We start from the raw sequence: 24,011 nt of genomic DNA, 5'->3' as shown, positions 1-24,011 counted from the left end.
TTAATTGTATTTTTCTGTAATAGATATTTCTTGATGTAGTTGGCTTAAGATAAAATATGCTGGAATTTGTTTCCCTTATTTAAACACGTTATTTAAATCATAGAATTGATGTATGGTAGAAATAACTTTTGTTGAATTATACAGGTGTTAAGAAAGGGAATATGGAATTAATAATTTCAGTCAGTGGCCTTTCTTGAGAGGAAAGTGCCTGTTTGTGATATATTTGTGTAACTACAGAGAAAAGCATAATACAATAAAGCCACTGATTTTCAATTTGAATGTGCTTATCTAGGTTTGATAAGTATTTAATATAAAAGTGTATACAGAGCATTTTAGATGTCTTCCAAAAAAAAAAACAACCAAAAAATTCAGACAAAAGTATTTCAATATTCAAACAGTGCAATCTTTTCTGCACACATCCCTGAAGATAATTAAATGCTATGACATTGCTAACTCTGGTGATTCAGAAGCAATTTTTCAATGTAGGGTATTTCTTAAACTTTTAATGCCTGGACTTGCATGACTTGCACCCAAATCTCAGTTCTAATGCAAAACAGTAAAAGGCTATTCCTAGTTGTTTAAATTACATTGCTAACCAGAATATTTGTAGTGGTAATGCTTTCTGTGTAAAGCACTGTGTGCTTTATTTTTTTCCATGAAATAAAAGATTCGCCTCAAGCTGGTCTTGCAATTTGTTTATATTTAAACTGACTCACTTTTAGGTATGGACAGTTGGCACTGATTTGGCATGATGTGTGCCAATTAGTTGCTGGGGTTTTTTTGATCTGAAGTAGCCTGCAGTATGCCAGTCTGTTTGTCCACTGAATGCTTAGTATGGGATAAGAGAATTCCTGTGATACTGTGAGGAGGCAGTAGGAAAAACCAAAGGATGCCATTTCAGGTAAAACTCTCCCAACGCTTGTGGAGACCCACGCTTGTGAAATTCCTACTAACAGGCCTCTCAGGTCTTTGAGAAGGATGATCAAGTTGCTGAATTGCTACTGCTCAGCTCTGCTTCTTTTGGGGAAGAGGGGGCTAAACTCGCTTGCTTTTATGCTCCTCCTTGCTTTATGTTCCCAGTTGCTTTATTTATAACAATGTGATATACACTTTTGATATGTAGTGTGGGCAGGATCATCAGTTCTCCACTTCTTTATAAATAAAGGAGCCCCAGGAAGTGCTGTATCTGTGAAGCTCAGCTCTGTTTTTCAATGAAAGAGCAAAGGCTTGTATTGTAGTGGATTCCACTGAGAAGTTAAGGTTTTAATATTTTTCCCCTGTATTTTACATTAAAGTTCATCTGTGTGTTTTATGCAAAAGACTTGCAATATGGAGAATTGTGGAGGGAAAAAGACACAGTAAAAAAAATAAATCCATATAAGGCACTGGATCTGTTATTCTTAAGCTCTTATGACTATGGGTGGGTTTTCATTTTATGGCTAAGTCCACATAGCGGTTGAATGCCTCTGGAAATGACAGTTCAGCTTGCTTCTGCCCTCTCTGTGTTCCTACCTGTTCACTGGCACTCATTATGTCATACAGTGGGTGAAGTTGTTCGGGAAGCTGATCAAACAGAAAATGAATTTTTTTCAGAAAAGGGAACAGATTGAGAGCAATTCCTCCATTTTAACTCGGTGTTAGCCAGCTCACTTGTGCTTATACAAGGGAAGTGATAGTAGAATGTGGCCAGCCAGCGGTAGGGATTGCATTGACAGGCCTTTGCCCTTTAGCAGGAGCTAGGCTTTACATCTAGCCTTTAGACCTTATAAATTGTGCAGCATGAACACAAAATACTGCTCATTGAAAGCTCAGAGTCCACTATCTGGCAGCAGCTTACTTGCATGCATTTTAATTTCCAGAGAATCCTGTGGAAAATCACCTAGAAGCTTGTACTCCTTCAGGGACTTTTTTGTGGCATAAGGCATTTCCGCTTTTTTTGTCCCAGTTTTCATTTCTGTTCATAAGTACTTGGGATTAACCTGATGGTTTAGTTATAAAATCACATAACAGGAAATAATAAGAAATAATAAGGAAGTAATATGAAGCATAACAGGAAAGAAAGTGTTCTATATGAGCTGTTTAAGAGAAATAGTCAGTTTGTGCATTTAGTGGAATTCATTAATCGGTAGTCTTTTACTATGGAAACCAGACCTTGCACTGTATGCAAAACCAGAGAATTACAGTACAAATATATTTTTAGCTTTTCAAGTAAGTAATTAGCGAACAGAAATTGCAATAAAGCAAGACTTTGATTTGCTGCATGGTTGGAAGCCATTCCCTTTTCTGAATTTGTCTTTTGAAGATATGTCATACTTGTGTTGGCCTTTCATAAAGAAACTGATTATTTGGCAAGGCTCAGGCTCTTGATGTACAGTTCGCTAGATATTCCCCATTTCCTTACTAACTTGCTTGGAAATTTCTGGCCAACAGTTGATGCAATCAAAATTTTAGAAACTGTGTTTTGTAAAACAAAGAAGTTCCTTCTCTGTGTAACAAAGCAATATTTAGATGCCCTTGTAGGAGCTTCAGTAACCACATCTGTTTTGCAGACAGGTTGTTTTTGCATTATGCATTTTATCTATCCCAGCTTTGAAGTTTGACAGTGGATTGTTAAATTCACGCAGCAATAAAAATTGGGAGGTCACGCAAGGCTATTACTTTGATTGTGCCTATCTGCTGCATTAAACCCTTAAGATCTTTACTTGTAGAAGGGAGTTTGTGGTTATCTTATGTAATTTCATAATCAACACTGCTGGCTTGGCTTCATCTAAACTCCTACATCCAAATCCAGCCAGTGCAAATCTGATTTCAATGGTAACGTGCTACAATTTAATGAAGTCAGTGCTGCAAGGAGTTCCACTGAACACTTGCTGGTTTGAGCAGGGGAGAGAGAGGTCCCTGCAGTCTTTCATTCTTGGTAATTGCTCATGTGTTTTGACATCGGCTTTAAAGACCAGACTGGGTCGGGTTTTCACATGAAACTTTGAAGACCAGTTGTTGAGCTTTTGCTGTTCAGGGTAACATTAAGCTAATTTTATTTTGTACTAGGTTTGAGAGAACTTCTAAGTACTTAATTTATTAGGTTTAAGGATCATGCTGTTCTGTAATCTGTGTGATTTCATCATATTAATCTTCTTTGGTTTATGTAATAATTTCTAAGGGCTGGTAGAGGCTGGGACACTTATGTACACAATATAATTACGATTATTCTGTATGTGTTCCCACTTAAAAATTATTTTTAATTAGAATTAATTTTAAGTGGAGTTACACCCAAGCAATATAACAAATATAACAGAAAAAAATAAGATGTGTCTAGTACCATAAAATATAGAATAAACTAGTAAAACATTCAAGCAAGGTTAAAGGCTTCTTGTCTGAAACCATTCCATAAATCTGCATTTATGATTAGGGTATAGTATTTTAGATAACTACACTGAGGAGGAGGTAATATTCTGCCTGTTTCTTCCCTTCCTGCTGTCATTCTGCCTTTTGTTTGTTAGCTGTTGTGTTTTCCGTAGTCTTCAAATAAGTTTTTGAAACTGATTGACCATTCTGAAATGAGAGAGTGTATGATTTTAAAAAATAGTTCAAAACAAAAAAGAATAACAAAATAAACACTTTTTTTTTTTTAAGCAAATTTCAAATCCTATTGAAATTAGTCTGTGGTTTCCTTAATATCTCTTGAAAATTTTAATAGGAATTTTAAAGGCTGTACAAAAGAGTCAGGCAGATGTAGGAAACTAATGCAGAACTTCCCTAGCTAATCCTGTTAGGCATTCATGTAACATTACTTGGACTAATCTATACTCAAATTACATCACATTTTTTGTGTGCCAACAGCATGCTTGTGAAGAATTAACCATTAACTGGTTGATGCACTGCAAGTTGTTTCCTGTTGTAATTTTTTTCTTGTGTCAGACCTTTCTTTAGGTCTTTTAGTTATGAGGTTTCTTCACCTTACCTTTAAAATAAGGTCCTTTCAAAGACGTAGTTGTAGAATGCTGAGATTTGGCGGTGGAGGTGGAAAGTACTGACTGAAGAACTGATACATTCAAACATTTTTTGATCTTATTTTTCTTCTAGCCTTTAAATTAGATTAGGTATGTATTCTTTTCTGTGGCATTGTTTTCTGCTGTAGCTATGGCTATACAATGGGAAAATTTTATACCATTCTTCTTACAATTCTGAGTGTGTTAAAACTGTTTTAATATCATAGGTGCAGTACCTTTGAAGTCATCTGTAGCAGGTTGAAGCCTGCATTATACGTGACAATCCATGGTGCAGTCTTTAAAAGTGCTTCTGTGATTCTTTTTATACCTCCTTATACTCTGCCAACACTTTTCCTAATAGCAGTATGAAATGTAGTGTTCTCTAGTTGAGATTCTGCTGGAAAACAAGTAAAAAGAGGCAACCCTCCAAACCCTACAACAGTGAATTTGTTTCACTCTGATCATTTTCTTTGTCCCATTTATCCTCCTACTGTCTTTGTCAGCCAGCAGCCTCTAAGGTTCTTCCTGTGCCCTCATGTTTTGCCCATCCTTGCATCTTCCACTGTCTGTGTTGTGGTCTACATGCATGTCTTTGGCTGCTTGCTTTAAACTGGTGACTTGTTGTTTGAAAAGTAAATTATAAGCCATTTTTGTTCTAGCCCAGAGTCTTGATTTGCCTTTAATCTATCTATATGGGTATGCTGTTGCTGTCTTTAAACTGAAGCAGGTCAAGGTTAGAACGTGGTTTTACAAGAGGCAGTGGTCTGAATGAAAACCTTACTGACAGTTGCTGAAATGGAGGTCTCTTCCATCTGTCCCATGTTCCCTCTCGCTCTAGTTTTTGTGCTTCTGTCTCTCTTTCGTTGTGCTAATATCAATGCTTCTTTCCAAGCGTGTATTTGATTTGTTAAAGAGGCAGAAAGAGAAGTCAACAAAATGGTGTCGGTTTTGTACATTTTAGTAAACTAACTTAGCTCACAAAAGAAGCTGATGAAGATTTGTATTGGCATAAGGGCAGAAGTTTGGGACGGAGTGGCTTGTAGCAATGATGCAGTGGAGTTGGAAGGAAGGGGAAGCTGAGAGGAGCCATAAAAAAGAGTGAAAGGACAAACAACAAAACCTTTGCGTTAGTTTAGGGAAAGCAGCACAGTCTCATTCAGATGTTAACTTATAACATGCGGAACTGAACCCAGGGTTTGTAGTGCAAGCCTTCTCTCTTAGCATTGGACACCACCTGCATACCAATAGCTACTGGTATATTAAATAGGCGGTACCTGCAGAAACATAAATTGATGATGTAGGAAAATGAACAGTAATTTCCTTCTGTATGTTACTTGGTTCAACTATACTTATGCTTTTCCTAGAGTACATATTTTTTTATATCTGCTACAAAGAGGTTTTATATTGATGAAAAGCTTGACATATAGTATCCTATTATCAGTCTTGCTAGCCACGCTTGTAGGGGTCCTTTTTTTTTTTTTTTAATTGGTGTAATTAAGTGTGATGGCTACTATATATTTGCATAAAATCTGTACTTTTATTTTTTTCTGCCTGCCAGGTTAGCAAATATTAAGCGAGATCTCCAATTTCTCACAGGTATAAAACCCTGTGGGTTTTGTGCTCTTCAGTAAGTGTTTGTTACGAATGTTTTTTTGTAACTACAGGGTTAGCCTCTCTCCAAGTTAGACTATCTCCAAATATCCATTATCCCTACTGGAAAGATTTGTCATTTATTGTATCTCCCCATCAGTGAATAAAAATAATTGTCAGTGAACTGTTCAGGAAAGCCTTCATCTTTCCAGGAAAGGCCTTAAGGAGGCTTCTTTTCTTTCCTCCTCTTTTCTAACGAAAGAGCTTGAAAGTTGAGGGCTTTCACAGTGTGTGCTCTTCCGTAGAGTTACTATGTGTATTTTTTTGCTGATCTCGGTAGTCACAGGGAACATGGTTACACAGTTAAGAGGGCTGCTGGGTGGTAAGAATTACTTTTGTTGTTCTCCTGCATCCTTTGTTCACAGGGATGATACTTGATAATTATCACTTAAATACTAGTGTGTTTTTATTTTTATCCAACTGTGACAGACTAGTCGTCCAGCAGATTTTATTTCCCTCCTACACGCATGCAAACTTTCACATGATGCTTCAGAAAAGCAGCTGAGAAGCCAAGCAAAAAGCAGGGCTGATTTGCATAAAGCTCCTCTATTAATTAAGTCAAAACTTCAGGTTGTGTTACTGGTTACTATGTGCAAATCCAAACACTGTTCTCTGAAGAAGCTATTTCCAGAATAACAATTTCTAGTGGGATCTGTGGCCAAGTAATACTTCCTAAAAATGTGTTTTCTGTGATGGACCTAGTCAGTACTTGCTATCGTTACAGATACTGATTAAAAACAATTGTTTTACTGTGTCTAAAATGTAAACTGAGGATGTCAGTTCATGTCTAGTAGTTGCCAAGTGCTGATTTAAAAAGGTTTGTCACTATTTGCTCTGCAGTAGGACAGAGATTTGTTCTGGAGCTCTGTGCTGCTTTATCGTAAGTGGTGCTGCAGGTGGGTAGTCCTCTGTGTGGGCAGTCCCTTTGCGTGAAAGTTCTGAAATTTGCTGTCAGGAAGTACCTGCTAAAGTTTACTTTAAAAACTCAATGAACATACCATCCAGAAAAGATATTTCTTGTAGTATCTGAGGAAAGCTGATGCCTGAAGGGATGCAAACTTAATTAAAGCAAATTAATTAAGGAATTTGAACAAATATTGGGAATAATCTTTTTCTGTGTACAGTATTTGTCAATTCTAAAAGTAGTAACACTAAAACAAATTGTTTAAAATAATATTGACTTAATGTAGCAGTACAAATACATTAATTATATAAGCATGCAAATATAAATTATATAAATATGCAAGTGTTTTTCTACAGATGTATTGACAATTTTGAGCTGAAATCCGCATTTTTAATTTGAAGCCACTTGTAGTGGATTTTTTTAATAATGCAGGAGATAAGACATTTTTTCCCTTTTTTTTAATACAGACATGAAGAAAAAAATGGTCTATACAGTATCTGATTTTTTTTTTTTTTTAATTTAATTGACAGGAATTTGAAACATTAATTGGGCCTTTTTAAAGGATAGATATCATTGAGCTCTCTGCAGGCCCATGTAATATTATATGGTCTGTTTGTACGTAAGTCAGACGGATTGAATGGTCCTGCCTAGGCTTACTATCTGAATCTCTGTAAGGACTGGTTTCTCAGCTTGAAATAATTTCTGAATCGATGGAGCATTAGTGGGTTATTATTGCTAAAGATGACATCTTCGGTCTTTTCTACATTATTGCTGAAGTAATTCCAAGTGAAAGTTGATAAAATACAGGTTGTTAAACCCTGAAAACACCTTTAGGCAAAGCAGATTAACTTACACTTGCCTATGATGAAGAGTGTGCAGGGCTTTGAGAATGTTTGGGGTTTTTTGTTTGTTTTTTTTTTTTCACTGCAGATGGACTTGGTTCAGCAAGACAGAGCTACTTATTTTCATGCTTTTTAGTATCACTGAGAATTTGTGTAGGTAGACACCATTGCTGTTTTTGCGTTGGTACCTGTCTAAATTGTATTGCACCTACTGTGCTGCCCTGAGATTATCTCATGGTACCTTTCACACACATACAGCTCTTGTTTGGTCAACAGACTTCATCACAGTTGCAATTTCTTTGGTATGTATAATGAATAATGCAATAGAAGAATAATAGCACTGTGCTATATTTAGTGTTCATTAATGTACACGTTCCCTCTAATCCTTTTAAAAATACTTTCTTGCAGCCTATTTGTCTGAGCATATTACAGTAGTTTTGATTTCAGTAATCCTTTGTGGCAAGAAATAAATTGAGCAGTAGGACATTTATGTGGTATGAAAGATTCTCTTTGGTTGTTCGTTCTGGCTGACTTCTCTGACATGAATGGAGCAAGGCTTATATCTACCAGCTGTCCTGCTGCTGCTCCCTTTAGTTAGCACTGATTTCATAAATCTGGGGCTTTGAAGCAGATTTTCTAAAAGTGTGCATTTGAAGTACGTTTCCTAGTATTTAAACAGTCTATTCATCATATGAAACTACAGTATCTCTTGCTCCTCACCTCTTTTTTTATACCCAGTTGTCTTTTTAATCTTTTGTAACTTGTTACACCTGTAACATTACATTCATGTAGGGCAAAAGATGAATTCCACTCATAGTGGTGGTATGATGCGCTGTGTAATGCATTTGGACTCACTGCGCCTGTGAAACCACAGCGTTCGATGAAACAGCCAAGTACATTTAACAGAATTATGCAGGGAGATAAATGCTTGGTACATGGTAGCTGTTACGAAAAGTTGTTCCATTCTCTGCCCATCCTGTTGGCAGAAGTGATGGACAGTGAAGCTGACATTGTCATCACTTGCTCAGAGTTAACATTCCAGTGAGGTTAACTGACTTGCAGCGCAAAAGCTTGCATGTCTGAATCATCATTTAAGGCAGTCAGCAGAAACAGGGAAGACTATGTTAATTAAACTTGATTGATACCTGGAAGTTTTAGATGAAGCCCTAAGGCCTAGAACTTGTTGGGTTTTGGCTTATGTTGGTTTTAGGCTTATTTTTTGACTTCTCATGCAGACATGAGAAATGCATGAAGCCATCTCTGTGTTTTGTCCACCTCTATTTAATATAAGAGCTATGAGGAGAGTCTTCAGCCTGTGTGTTTTCTAAGATGATCCTGCAGTGCTTATTGTATGACTCTAACGGGAATGGTATACTGTGTAATGTCTCAGTGTTCATATCCCTTCTTTTTGCACAACTGTAAAGAGATACTTGTATTTGTGTGTTGTTTAGATTCCAATGCTTCTGTCCATTTTGATTTTATGACATGTGAAGCATAGAGGAAAATTTGCTAAAACTGTGGTCCAGTCTTAAGCCCTGCATGTATATTGTAAATCTGGTAACCAGAGCCTTTTTTTTGTGCTGGTAAAGGGCTGTTGATGTTGCCCTAGACCCCCATGGGTTATTTGTTTTCAGGTGTGTTGCACTGTCATTTGCACTGGTCTTACTTTGTAACTTGGTAAGCTTGTTTACTCATTTACAAGAAATGGATTAAGAGAGAGAATCAGTAGTGGTGTTGTAATACTGATATATACCAAGGCTATTAAAGGAATGTGTTACAGGTGTAAGCTCTTGAACACCATCTTTGTGATGGACAATAAATTCATTTTATGGACTTAATTACATTTTTCAGTGTGGCTTATTTCATCATGTTTTGTGCTTTGCTTTTTATTGCTGAATATCTTCAGGTTATTTCCCCCCCCCAATCTACTTTATGTAATTGGGCGGTAGATGAACAAATAAATGAACTTATATCCTGTAATAAAAAATTTTTCGTATGTAAATGAGTACTGCATATTAGTGAGGTCATTATTATGCCATTTGGACCTTTATTATATTAAACAGATTATGAGAAATTTCCGAAGTGTCATGAACACATAAACAGAAATTTCAACTTCAATAAACGTTCCAAGACAAGTAATGTCTTGATAGAAGTGAATTCTTCATACGCATTTATAATGGTAAACAATTTTTGAGAGCAAGTTGCACTATGTGTTATTGATTATGTTTAATCTTTTTTCTTTTTCCAGTTGTCCATATTTGTCGGAGAAGATTACACCTGCTATACCTGCAATTGGTGGGATTCTTTTCTTTTTCGTGATGGGGACCCTGCTGCGTACTAGTTTCAGTGATCCTGGTGTCCTTCCACGTGCAACACCAGATGAAGCAGCAGATCTAGAGAGACAAATAGGTAACACTGAAGGTCTGTTGTCTCTTCACTTTCCTCCCAGGGGTGCATGTACTGTGTGAAGGCAGTGTGCTGCTCTGCTCATGGGAGGAGTTACTCCTATCTTGCCAGAGTAATTGTTCTGGAGTTGTAATGTCTGATGACATTACAGTGATTCCTGTGGAAAGATGGTTGATCAGTTCTTCACCAAGAAAGACAGTAAACAAAATCCTGGCCTTGTAGAGTGATAGTTATTACTGTAAATACTTTTCAGCAAGTCTGGTAGAAGTCTCTCTGTGGTACACAAGAGAATACTTTCTAAAGTGGTTTTGGCAAGAAAGCTGATATTGCAAAGGTTCTACAATTGTGTGTCTTTTAAAGTAATGTACCCTCAGAGTTTAACTGAATTTAATTATGTTGTTGTTTATATTGTGAAAGAGTCAGATAAGTCTCTGTTAATATACAGTCTTGTAAGTTGATGCAGTCTTGGGAAGATTTTTCTTCAGTAACAGCAATAAAATGTTACTATTTTTCATCTGTGTAAAGCCAGCACAATTAAAGGAGAGTGAACTAGATTTTACAGCTACGAATAGGCTCAATAGGTAAAATGTGCTGCCTGGATAAGAAAGCACAGGATGAGTTTGCGGAGCTGCTTCATAAACAGTGGTTTTGTTTGCTTAGTTTTAGTAAGCTACTGAAACTTACTGAAGGCTACTATATCTGGTTTGATATGATAGTCAATGGAAATACCATTTACTGAAGCAATTTCAGAGGAACACTTGCTCATATAATTGAAAAGACAGAAAACAGTTTTATGCAAGCACGGGAGAAATACCTGCAGGGTCCTTGATGTTTAATACTAAGGTACAGTCTTAGGCTTTGTTTACTGTGACAAATAATTTAATGCAGTAGAAGCAAATGAGTGCACTAAAGCTGTTGTTGCAGATGCAGAAGCATCTGTAGAGTGTGAATTTGAGGGGTTTACTTCAGACTAGGTTTTGTCTGGTTCTCTAGACTATATGTCCTCCACAAAGCACTAGTGAAAACGTCTGAGGAGCTAAGTCATTGGTGTAGACTCTAACACCATGTTGTGAGGTGGAGTTCATTTGGTATACACATGGAGCAGAAGTTCTGGTTTAGTTTCCTCAGAAATCAAATGTAGTTTGTACGCACCAAAATCATGCTGTGAACCATGCCCACATAAGTGGGAATGGTAGGAGAATTCATGTCCAAATAGCAAAATGTTAACAACAATATGGCATTAGTTTCCTCTTACTACTTAGCTGTTAAGAGACAGTAAGCGCATCATGCAGCTATATCTTCCACTTAAGAGATCTGTCGGACAAAGAAATAATACTGTTTAAGGTAAAACAAAAAAAGTAATGACTTGTATTTACTATTTTAGGCTCTCATGAGCCTTTAGCAGAGGAAAGGTAACAAGTTTGTTTTTAAATACGTACACACTTCAGTGGTTGTTTGAATCTAATGGTTTCATTGCAATTAAAAAGTCTTGTCTGAAGGGCTCAGTTTCAGAAAACTGCTGTTGGAGGAGGAAGAATTGTTTTACTTTCTGGAAACACACGTTATCTTTGGTATGGATTATTTTAAGAAGAAGCAGGATTTCAAAATATAGTGATGAGTTCATTGATTGTTGCTACAGTGAGATCACTTTCTTTCACCAGGTTTGGAAGGTCCTGACCACAGCTGTTACACTATGTTACGCGTTAAGATAAAAAGATGTCTGTGTAATAAACAGCATTTTGTGTATTTCGGAGTGTTTGGATTTGAGTTCTGAAGTGGAATCAACACATTTGCAGCATGCTATGTGCAGCAGCTAATTGTACTTACTCTCTATGCTCTTTGTGTAGGTTTGAGACTTTTGGAACTGTATGATCATGTAACATGGTCATTGAACCTTGTGGGAAGGAAATCTTTTCTCATGGGTGTGTGTGAAGTCTGAGATGTGTAGTTCACCGAATTTTATAGACCTGGTATAGCTTTCCAAAAACAGTGTATTCTTCTGGCATTCACATTTCAGGAAGAAAACATACATTACTTTTATACTTTGTATGATCTAATTGTGCAGAGCCAGGAGCCAGCTGTCATTGCCATGACAGGAAGGTTACATTTAGTCAGTCAGGACTTAGCTTTGGGCAAGGACCATACTGTACATAGTATACAGGGAACAAAACTGTTAGGTCCTAGATGACCCAGATAGATCCATCCCAGATGGATGAATTTAAATTTATATAAATTTCTTCTGTTTGCTTACTTTCGGATATGGGACTCCGGATTATTTAAAAAGAAAATGTTCAGTCAGCCTGCCCTTATATGCCATAAAGAAGTTAAATCAGAAACGGAGGAGCATTATGAAACTGTATTCTCTCTACATTCTAAAAAAAACATTAAAAATGTTCTTATACTGAGGAACTGGAATTTTCTTCAAACACAGTCATTTCAGTCCTTGCTTGTGTAATAGAACAATTCCTAATAATCACAGAATCCAGGTATGTAGAAAACAGATGCCAAATATTCACAGAATCCAGATATGTGGAAAACAGATGCCAAAGTTCAAATCTATATTGTTGGGAAAGCGAACAGATTTCTTAGGAAGACTGATTTTAGAGCTTATTTTTTAGCTTTTGCCAGTGCTGTCACTGCAAACATTTTTCAGAATCAAATACTGAGTATGTAATGTGCTGCACAGAAGTGTGTAAGTTGCTATAATGGGTAATGGGGTTATTTTTATAGCTGGGAAGGAGAGGATGGAGAGTGGGGAAAAGAAGCATCTCAGAACTATTAAGGGAAATGTGGGAAAAGTTATAATTTCCCCCTCCTTTCTCTTTTTTGCCCCTACTTCTTCTCAAAAAAAATTATCCTCTCTTTAGGAATAACATGTGGGAGGAGGATGGAATTCAGGCAGGTGTATTCCTTAGCGTTGCCAAAAAGAAATGCCCCTTTACATCATAAAATTGTGTTCTAATTTGGAGATAAAAAATTGTTTAAAATTCAGAGTTTTCCAGAAAGAGCCATTTTGAAATAGAGCTTCCCATGTAACTGTTTTATTACTGCTGTAATTACTGTGACAGCTTGCGAGTATTCTGTGGTTTTTTTAAATGGAGTTTTTCTTCAGTTTTATTAATGCAGTGTTTGGGGAAAAGCAGACATTTTTTGCCTGTTTCAGTACTGGAGTTCCCAGTAAAATGTCTTATGATTAGAAAGTAAATATATTTATTAGATATTTGCAATCATAAGAATATCTTTCTAATTGAATAACCTTCCATAAGACTTACTTGAAGAACTTAGATTTCTATTAAACCTTTACACTTCATAAGTCTGCCACCATGACCTCTCCTAGATGTTTCACTTCAGCAATCCCAGCACTCCTATTTTTCTCTCTTCTTGTGGTGAAGCACAAGTAGTCTTAATTTGCCAGTCATCATCCTGCTCTCTGCTGTCCTTGTAATAAATAACACAATCTAAGCTGTTTCCAAAGAATAAATGTAGATCTTTATCATATCTGGTATGAGTTACTTAAGACATTTAATAAAGGAAGCAGTCCTGCTTTCTAAATAAAATAAAACATGAATGATACTTTTAAAAGTTTAAATTAAGAAAAAAAGTTGTATGTTTTAGTTAAATTTCACCTTTATCAAATTTGGCATTTAAAGGTAGTTTGACAATGAAAGCTTAACAATTGTTAGATGAACACCAAGCTTATTTTTAAATTATCACCTATTTCTACTGAACAACACATGTACCGTATTACTTATACGCATACGACCAACCCATTTGTGTTAGCTGGCCTTTTACCTTGTCAGAAAAGCAGCATTGTGTGGGACATTGCTGTACCTAATCGGAAGAGGTTCTCATTAGCAAAAGACTGGACGACCATAGGAGGACACTATGTGGAAGTCTGCACTCATGAAGCATATTTAAACCAGAACTAGAAGGGGAGATGTTTGTATCCAAGCCTGTTGACCAGCCATCTTTCTTTCACTTACTGTATTAACAGATTTCTTTAAACCTGTTTTTGGCTAAGGGTAGGATTTCAAAGCTGGCTAGAAGCAAGATCTGCAGACAAATCGTTGGGCTTCTTACTACTGATATTCTGTTTTGTTTTGTTGCTTTTTCTCTGTAATGAGGCAAGTATTGATGATTGAGAGAATAATTTATTCCTACTACAATGTGAGATCACTAAGGAAAAGCTGGAGCATAACTGTATGTGAAAAAAAATGTATCTGAGGGAAGTTACCTTAACTCTGGTTAAAGTAAGGATGTTGCTTCCCTTGCTGAGAGCAGCTTGCTGAGTGAAAACAAATGGTCGTCAATTTTAGAAGAGAAAGATAGGTATGGCGTTTTGAATTGTACCACTGCTGGCTGATAGTTCAGCTATAGAAAAATGATAGTCCTAATTCCTTAAACTGTTTGAAAATTAATGAAATAAAATCTTCTTAAACAGTGGGAGGCTTTCACACCTGCATTTGAGAAAGGAACAGAGAGGAGGGTAAGATGCTGAAAAGAACAGTAGTATCCATCTAGGTACTGCCCTACGTTCCCTATCATCTCTGTAGGTACTTTTCCATTTCTGTGTCTGTTTCTTTGACTTTCTTGAGTCCCTTAGGCAGAAAATGAAATTAAAATCCATTAATGAAGCTGCTACTGAAATTAACTTGCTGATTATCTACCAGTAGTAATGATGGTGCAGTAAGGGAAAATGTTTTCAGAACAAAAACTTGTATAACCTATTCTTTTTATTTAAAACAGATGGGCTTTCTAATGGAAATTTACCTTCTCAGTAATTACGTATAACGATGATAATGATGACGGTCTGCTAAATGAGATTGCAAGTGAGTTGTTGTAGAGTAGGTATTAGGATTTAGTTATCTTGCTATGACAGGTATTTTTCACTGCTATATCCAGCTACTTGGTGAAATCTTTAGTGTTCTTTAAATGATGTTTTAAATATGCTTTTATTAAAGGATTTTCCCCAACTTAACTACAGCAAATTAATTCCTCAGTTTTTAAATCAAGAACCCATATATGCAATATTTAATTGTATCTATGATTTTGAAATGGACATGGTGTAATAGTCACTTCAGAGTTTTTGTGATGTACAGTTTAATTCTCTATTCTTATAGAATGGCAGATGTATAAACAAGCTATAAATATTAACTGAATGTGTTCTTGGCTCCATTTGAAGAATGAGGTATTCTGAATGCTTTCTAATTGGCATAGAAAGTGGTTTAGATACATTATTTTCATAATCCAGTGGTTATAAAGACACACACACACACAAAAAAAAAAATCAAAAGGAGCGGTAAGTTGTTCCTTAAGTAAGGAAAACCTAGACGGGGAAGGCAGAAGGCAGCAGTATAACAATGCACTTCTTGTTATTAGGGCCTTGACACAAAAACAAGTTACCGCAGTTTGTTCCAAAAAGTTCTTTGGGTTTTGGTTCCTGTTTCTGGAGAATCCTGGGCTTTCTGGTGTTTAGAGTCCGCTCTGGGGCTCTTTTCTGCCTCTTACATATATTGCATCTGTTAGGTACACACACCCCGAGTACTTTCCTGTACTTCTCTTCAGCCCTGGATCCTACTTGGTTGCATCTTTTGTTGTCTGTCACTACTTCCTGTTTTTCTGATCCTTCCTTCCACTCTGCTTTTTACTCACCTTGTGTTTCTGTGATGGGATTTCCTGAAAGTTTTTCCTTTCTCTGGGCTGGGCAGGTGCCTCCTCTTTGTTGTGGAGGTGGTAAGAGGGAGAGCCAGGTTCCTTGCCCTATGTGCTTGACTGCAGCAGTCTCTGATAAGCCCAGTTCTGCTGGGACGTGACATCCTTAGTTTCTCTGCAGTGGTGGGGTGTTCATAATCTGTTCATAAACAGAGTTAACATGTGCTCTGCAATAAAGAAATCCGGAGGTTAACTCTATAGCTCTTAACAAGCTGCTGCTGAAGATATCTGAACTGTGACCTCCCCTCTCCCCCGCCCATCATTCTTCTGCCAAAATTTGTTCAGAAAAAGTTGCATGCTAAGCTTAAAGGCTACAGCACGTGCTAAGTTTCAGCTCCTTTCTTCAAATTCTGCAATATGATAGAGGTATTAAAATGTTTGCTGTTCATCTGAGTTTCCAAAGTGGTTGAATCATCTTGCTTAAGCATCTGAAAGCCTCAGAGCTAAGGTGTACAGCTTAGGCTACAAAAACTCACCAAGTTGTTTTGTTGGGGGTTTTGGGGGGGGTTGGTTTTTTTTTTTTTAAGCATAAAGATACGGAAAAATATAATGAAGCATTCATTTAGCACCTTTTCCTAATCAGTGTTACAGTCTAGTTTCATTCATCTCTTTCAAGAAATCCTTTACCTAGAATAAGGTGCCAGCTTTAGCCCAAAATACAGGCACAGGTTCCTGTTCAAGGAATTGATTATTTACCCTGTATTCAAAGAAACATTAATCTACGTCAGGAAATAAATTATTTCAAATAAGCAGCAGACAATAATAATTTTTCCTTAAAGAAAGAGTCTGTCAGATAAAGAGTTTTGGCTAAACAAAATGAAAAATACAAATTGGATACTGAAAAAAGACAAAGATTGCATTAAAAATTTGATTAGGAGAGTCAAAATGTTTCCATGTGGGACTGTTTCAGAACTTGTATTTACAAATCTTTTTTAAAAATGGTAGCACAAGATTTGCTTCACAGGTTCTGACTGCTGAGCTGATCAAAACCTCTGTCATTTCTTCAGCAGTAGCAAAACCAGTAGTCTTCCAAAAAGGGCCAATGGAGTGGAGGAAGTGAGGAACTATATTGCCACCAAATGTGGAGTTCGGGGCTCAAGTTCCCAAGCATGAGGGCTTATGGCAAGTCTAATGGAGAGGAACAAGCTAGGTAGCTATAACAAATCCTTCTGCCCCCAAACTGATTGTGGAATCAGCAATGGAAATGGAAAGAAACATCTTTGTACTATTAAAATATATTTTTTAATGTGCCTAAAAAGATGTATCCTAGTGGAGTGGCATCTGTGCAGCAGGAAAAGCTGGATGGCTCCAGCAGTTCAAAAGAAAATTTCTACATGCTCCAAAACTATCATTCTGGTTTGATTGCTGTGGAACTTGCTGTACCTTTGAACTTGAGGTGCCTTCTGTAGATGGGGTGCAAGGTTAACAGTAATATACTTCGAGGCAAGAGATTTTTCAGATAAATCACCTAAAAATAATGCCTGCACTGAATTGTTTCTTTTCTAAAATTTGTGCATGTGACATGTCCGATCTGTGGCTTTTACTTTATTCAAGTCGTTCTTAGATAAACTTGAGTCTTACTCTGCCCTACCTGTTTCTTTGGGAAGGAGCCTCACAGAAATTATTACAGATGGGGTGAGAAACTGTTATGTCCCAAGAGGAGGAATTCTGATTTAAGAATGCTAATTTGAAGTTCTTTTAAAGCTTATTAAACTTTATTTTTGCATGTCAGAAAGCATATAACAGGACGAGCTGATTAAGGACAACAGTTCTCAAAATAAGACCTTCTAAAGAAACTTCTGGTACTTCATTCAAGTGACTTTTTGGAAACAGGGTGGTCATGCTGACAGTGTGAAATGTTTCCACCTAGGCTATCACCTTTTTCCAGGTGAAGATGGAGGACTAACAGAGCTGTGATGCTACTGTTTCCACCACCAGGGTACAGGAATGGAAAGCAGTTGTTTCTTGAGGATTTGGTGAGGTGGTAGTAGCCCAGCCACCATCCGTGTTCATAAACAAAAAGTGAAAGGAATTGAGAGAAAAAAAAAGGATGTCCACAATGCAAAAGGGACCTCTGTTGAAAAATAGTATATTAAATGCACATCATCAAGCTATCCTCATACAGAGGAAGGTTGGGAAGTGTAGGAAGAGGCTGTTCTGCCTGTATTCCTAGTTTTATGAAGATTGCAGTCAGAAAGATACTTGTATCAGAAATGGAGACAGTTTCTAAAGGTGAGTATAAAGAGGTGGCATGGGCATATAGGGAAAATGTTGGAAAGGCAAAAGGGGAATAAAGTCAGTTATAACCAGCAAGTAACAGTAGAAGACAACAGGACCAGTTATGTTAGAGGTCAGAGGAAGAAAGAGAAGCTGAAGGCATGATGTGTAATTGGGAAATGAGAAATAACAGAGGGCAGTCTGAAGGATTCAACGCTGCTTTGATCTCAGAAAAGAACTTGCACACTTCTTGCCAGCTGATAGGAAGTGCAGGTCAGAAGAGGGACAGTAGTAGTAGTTAAAAGAAAAAGAAAAATCTGTCAATCTACTATACTGCATCTATATCTGTCTAGCTAATATTTTACTGTAATAGAAATCTGTCTATTCTATCGGTAGACACTATTTTCTGTCTGGAAAGATAGGGAGCAAACTGCTAAATGATCAAATTGTAAGAATTGGGGCTGGCAGGGGGTGGGGTTTAAGACCAGTTAATACTCAAAACAAGCAACAAAGTATTTCAAGAGCAAAGTAACTGTCTTGGTGGAAAACAAGAAGCAGATGTGCTGTATTTTGACTGTAACAGAGTTCTTGATACTGTTCTGCATAGGATTCTTTCTATATAAATTTTGGAAATAAGGTCTAGATGAAATTACCACAAAGTCAGTGAGCAACTTTCTGGAAAGACAGTCTAGTGGCAAACAGTAAGTGATCAAGTAGGATCTTGCAGAGACTGACTGTGGGCTCAAGAAAAAGGGAGTATGCTTAACTCTGAAGCTGATGCTGAGTTGCGGGAATTTGCAAGCACTTGGCTTGATTTTTTTTTTTTTTTAATTTTTTTTTAAATATACTCTAAATAATCTTAGCAAATTTAGGGAACAAATACAAACTGCATGATTACAAATGGAAATCAAATACTAACAAAAAGGGGGGCTAAGTAGTGAATGGTACAGTAAAAGGGGACTTGAGTATTGTCCACAAACAGATTGAGTCAGCATCATAATACCATGAGAAAAAGGGGAAATTCTTTTGGGGATGCTTGAGAAGAAAAGTCATTACATAAACCAGGAGAAGTGACATTCTGCAATACCTAGTGATGATGACAGCTCAGTTCACTGTCTAGTTTTTGACACCATGTGTGGAAACTCAAGAGCAAGGCAGCAAAACAGAGAAGTCTGGAAACCATGACCTGTAAGAAAATATTTAAGAAATATATCTGTTTGGCCTAAGAGAGGGGAGGAGCATAAGTCTTAAAATACTGTAGTGTTTTCTCATATAACGTAATAGAACAAAAGCATCTAGATGCATGAGGCTTGTATAATGCAAAATCACTGAAGATAATGTAGGATTATTTTCTGTAAAAGTGCTATAATCTCAGTTAAATGCAGCAGGACCTCTTTTTTTTTCCCCCTATATGGGAAATTAAACTTGTTGATTTACTTCGATTGTAACTTTTATGAAAACTGAAAAGTCATTTTTTCCAGGGCAACCCCAATGGTAGTTGCATCCTTTTTATGGTGCATATAAGCATGGGTTCTGCAATCACACGATATACTGTATTGAGATGGGCTGTTTTTTCTATGGGAACATGAAAACTAGAAGCAGCCTTGTTTTGTAACTTCTTTGCAGTTATGATATGTCTCTTGTAATTAGTTTAGTGTGAAGTCGTCTCAAGTGGAAAAATGTTTATAGGATAATAAAATTCTAAATATGAAGGCTCAAAAGGGTAACCAAACCCAGGAGAATGGGTTTCACAGATGGGAGAGTGTTTGTCTATGTGAGGTATATAAGATTAACAATTCTTCCACAATATCCATCTTTCTTGCATTGGATAGGTGATGCAGATAAATAAAAAGATGATCATTGTAATTTATCCTTCCAGCCGTAAAAAGGTCCATCTATAGCGAGGAAATGCTTTGGATTTTTCTTCAGGGTGACTGTCTTAACTTATGTATATCTTCCTACAAGAGCTACAACCAGCTCAGGCCAGTTCACAGTTTCTGTTGGCTTGCTTTTGCCTTTTCAAAAGCTCTGAACTCAGTATATCAGCTACACCAGCACGCCATCTCTGGAAGTTGTTTTTGTCTTGGCACTCTAATTTTCATTGATGTTCAAGACTACATTTAAGACTTCTCTACAATTCCTTGCTTGTCTTTCATTTGTTTTGAAATGCACAATTTGGTTTCCTTAGAGCCTTATAAAATTAAATCTGTGCTACAGCATAGGCATTTCATAGAATTGACAATAGCCTGAACAAATACATACTGCTTATGGGTACAACGTGGGTATGTTTTTGCTTTCACTCCAAAGGTAGGATACCAGCTTGATAGACTTATAGTCATACCTAATATTGCACGTTTTAAACAACATTCTTAAAATAAATCTAGTGAAATAACTTTGTGCATCAGGTAAGTATTTCAGAAAGGTCTTACTCTCTATGCTTCTTTCCCTCAGCAAATCACTAAAGATTCTTCTTTCTTTCTGGGAGCAAGAATAACTTTCACATAAAGTTTTAGTCTTCAAGAAGATGATGCAATTCTACTCTTAAGAAAATAATACATAGGTTCTTCTGAAATCAAGGCAGTAAGTCTTTTATCTAAAGTCAGGAGGAATATTTCTCGGTATCTCTTGTTGGCTATCAGATGAAGAATTATGTGAAGAATGCAGTTAGCAGCTGCTGGTTTCAGTCTAAGCCAGGTTCCCAGTATTGTTTGTCCTTGAGATTACTGTCTGGAAACAAGAAAATTTTATTTAAGTTCTTTTCCCTAAAAAAAATAAATTATTCTTTCCTCTTGTAGCCCACTGCTGTTAAGCATGTAGCTTAGGTTTAAGTGGTTAAACACAGAGGAAGATGTTTCTTAGAGATTTACATTTTTTCATTTTGTTCTCCAGATGTTATAGGTCATACATAAAGATTTTTTTCATTGCATTATCTGTTTTTCTTAGCAGGAAACATTACAACTACTTCAAGTTACTGACTTTTCTAATGATATTGTTTGAAGATTGAAATTGTGTCCCTTTAAAGTTGATGGCAAACCTTGTGTGATATGATTATTAAGTTTGTGGAGAGACCTTCTTGAGACTGTTTGTCCTAGGATCTTAGGAAAATTGACCAAAAAAGCAAATGCTTGATTGAGCGGGAGAATCCTGGCGATACGTATACAAAATTCCAGCCTCTGTGTCTCATCTAAACAGCACCTCCCACTTGTTTTCAGCATAATAATTTGAGAGATCTAAGTGGAGTTTGTTGTCACATTAGAAGGTTGCTAGACTGTGCTGTACCTCCATTAAATACTTGGAGTGACTTCCTTGCAGCAGTTTGGGTACCTTGCTCCTGCAAGGATATGGATTGTGTGTTTGGGCTTTTTCTAATAGGGTACTAAAAATGCTGGAGCCCCACCTAGTGCATGAACATTTAATGCTGCTAGAGAAGTTATAAAATGTGTCAGAGCAGAGAGGATGGAAGGCAATCCCATTAGTGGGAAAATTTTACCCTTTTTGTGAAATAACTTGCATTACTACATCAGTAACGGATTGGAAGAGAAAATGTAAAAAGTACTGGTCAAATGCAGGTTTATTTGGGGAAGGTGATTCTGTAAAGGTTAATCTTATTGTGCCTTAAAGGGACTGCATATATTAAAAGATTTAACTGTGTTAGAACCCAAGTATGAGCAGTCCAATTGAAGGCTAGTTACAGTCTGAAAAATCACTGTGAGATCAGGACATTTAGCACATTTAGGTTAGATAAATCTGATTAAATCCAAGCACATTTGACCTTGCCCTGTTGCTTGTTTCCAGAAAAAAAATTGTTAATAAACAGAAAGACTGGGACTTTCTGGTTTGATTATGCTATTTAGGATTGTGGGTAAAATCCTGACTCCATGGAAAGTCAGCAAGACTGTTTTCATTAATTTCATTTGCATCAGCTTTCACCCTTGGATTTTGAGATTAATCTTCCTCAGAGAGCTAGGATTTGCTGTCCCTGTGAACTTGAACTTCCCTGCAACGGGTTGGAAGGAAATCCTCTTAGAAAACCAGCGTTGTAAGTATAATGGGCTGGCCAGCAGTCTCCCCTCTCTACCAGAGAAGAGGGAAGTTGCCTTCGAGATTCTGCCAGAGCCCATTTTAAAATAAAATAAATACAGTGCACTTTTTTAACTTCTTGAAAGGTGGGGGAAAAGTTTTAGTCAATGTGCATTTTTATGCATAAATGTTTCATTAGAAAAAAGAGAATTTTTCTTCTAAACAATTCACCTTGACTGGTTTAAGTCATTTCCTTTCAATGATTATGTACATATTCAGGAATAATAAGATTTTGTAAAAGAAAAAAATCTGAAATATTAGTGTTACTTCAGGAAATTCAATGCATCAACATTTCTAGCAGTATAGAAAGCTACACCTATATAAAATTCAGGCTTTGTTAGTATTTTTGACAGTTATGCACCTAAATTTGAGTATGAGTGTCAAATGGAAATCATTGGTTTATTAATGAACATGTTACGCATGCACATGTTAAATGCTTTATTGGATAAAAAGCTAATTCGGGCTAAAGACATACATTTTTGTTCACAATTTAAGTCTATCTTGACCAGACTATGGTCAGAAATGGCATAACACTGTGTTTTGTAAGGCTCATGGATTTATAGGACTAAGAATATTACAAGCCTGCTGGTGATATGTTACTGAAAGTACAGTGTGTTAAAATATATTTTTCAGTGGTAGTAACTAAAATCAGCTATAGGAGATTTTTAATAACAAAAACATACTACGGTGTTTTTCTCCCCTAAAAAGTATTGTCTTATGTAGATCTGTACTAGTACTACAAGTTAGTTATTTCAGCATTTTCTGCAGCCTCTGATAACTTGTTCTACAGAAAAGAAGTTTTCATTGTAAATATGGAAGCTTTTTTAATGTAATCTCTGAATTATAAGAAATTCTTCCCTGTTTTCTGGATTTAGGAATCATCCGTGTCTCTGTAAAGCTTTAAATAGTATAAGCACAGTTGTGCTATGCCCTCAAAAGAACATCTTTTCAGCTTAGTTCTGAATTAAAATGTAAAAATAAAAAAATTACATAACTCAAACTGATGTGTAATGAGGACAAATAAACTATTATGCAAGTAAATAAAATGTTTTTTACTATAACCTGAAGAAATCAATTTATTTCTATTGACCTCATAAAATTCTTGTATCTGCTAGGGTGCTTGAAAATCACAGTCATTTAATTAATGGTTTGTTTTAAACAATGTAACTGTAAAAAACAACAAAAAAGGAAACTTAAGCTAATGTCCATATTGCACATTAAACAATTTTTATTGTCTAGTTATGCATCAGCATGTAAATACGCTAGTAGCTTGTAAAACGCAATACTTATTTAATCAAAAATGCTGTGTCAAGTAGCATTGTCCTTGAGGTCAAAATCAGTGTTATTGATTGTTATGGGAGCCACACAGTAATCCATGCTTCCACGTGCAGATCATAGGACCTGGCCCAGCATCGCAGGAACATTGCAGGAGTTGGTTTAGGTCAAACACAATCAAATGTCTATACCACATCAGGGTCTAGTAGGCTGCTTCTAAGCTGCTGTTTCTTCAGTATTCACCACTTCATTCTCATAAGGGACGCTTAGGAGCTTCACACCCTGATTCCGTCATTCTTAGCTATTGCTCCCCTCCTTCCACCCTCTTCTCCCAGAGAGTTTTCTGAAGTCCAGTTGTTTCAATGGTCAAGTTTACAGTGGTGTGCCACAAATACTTTTATTGATGCATATTTATGGAGTGGGTGAGCACGTTGCAGATGGGAACTTCTTAAGCTAGATTTGCTGCCAAATCTAGCATATTGTATAATTATACCTTTGCTAGCACAGCTGTGCTGTCACTAATTTGAATACCTTGCTAGGTAAAAGGCTTTCTGGTTGCCCTCTTGGAAAATGTGTAATTTGTAGCCTGTATAAATATGACTGCAGACCTGGCAGAAATTGTAATTGAGTGTGATATTTCTAACAATTTGAGCTCAAATACAAGTCATGGATCTTTTAGTAACCGGTCATCCAGCCCCACGCTTGTCCAACATGAAAGTGAGGGGGACAACTTAAAGCACAGTTGTGCAGGTGACTGTGACCTTGAAATGTAGTTTCATTCATATATTGGAAAATAATTTATTTTACTTTCCTATTGTTCTTGCTGTTCTGCCTGTCCAAGAGTAATAATTCAGGTTTTTTTCACTTCTGTGGTTTGATTTGATTGTGATTACACAAGAACAGATAAACTGAGAAAAAGGTACCACTTTTACATGT

The 24,011-nt window shown here is 36.6% G+C and overlaps 1 protein-coding gene across 4 annotated transcripts in view; it reads left to right on the top strand.

Moving 5' to 3' along the window:
- Positions 1-24,011, top strand: part of ZDHHC14 (zinc finger DHHC-type palmitoyltransferase 14) — a 122,295-nt gene that overhangs the window by 60,452 nt on the left and 37,832 nt on the right. For 2 of the 4 annotated variants that reach the window (XM_052784639.1, XM_052784637.1), the window contains exon 2: positions 9,634-9,806. In XM_052784639.1, coding sequence (XP_052640599.1) covers positions 9,634-9,806 — 173 coding nt within the window. The remainder of the gene's footprint in view (positions 1-9,633; positions 9,807-24,011) is intronic. The other 2 variants (XM_052784640.1, XM_052784638.1) reach the window with 1 other exon arrangement.

This window comes from Harpia harpyja, chromosome 4 (genome assembly GCF_026419915.1).
Source record: "Harpia harpyja isolate bHarHar1 chromosome 4, bHarHar1 primary haplotype, whole genome shotgun sequence".
Classification (NCBI taxonomy): Eukaryota; Metazoa; Chordata; class Aves; order Accipitriformes; family Accipitridae; genus Harpia; species Harpia harpyja.
The sequence above is the reverse complement of the archived record's forward strand: the minus strand, read 5'-3'. Positions and strand labels throughout refer to the sequence as shown.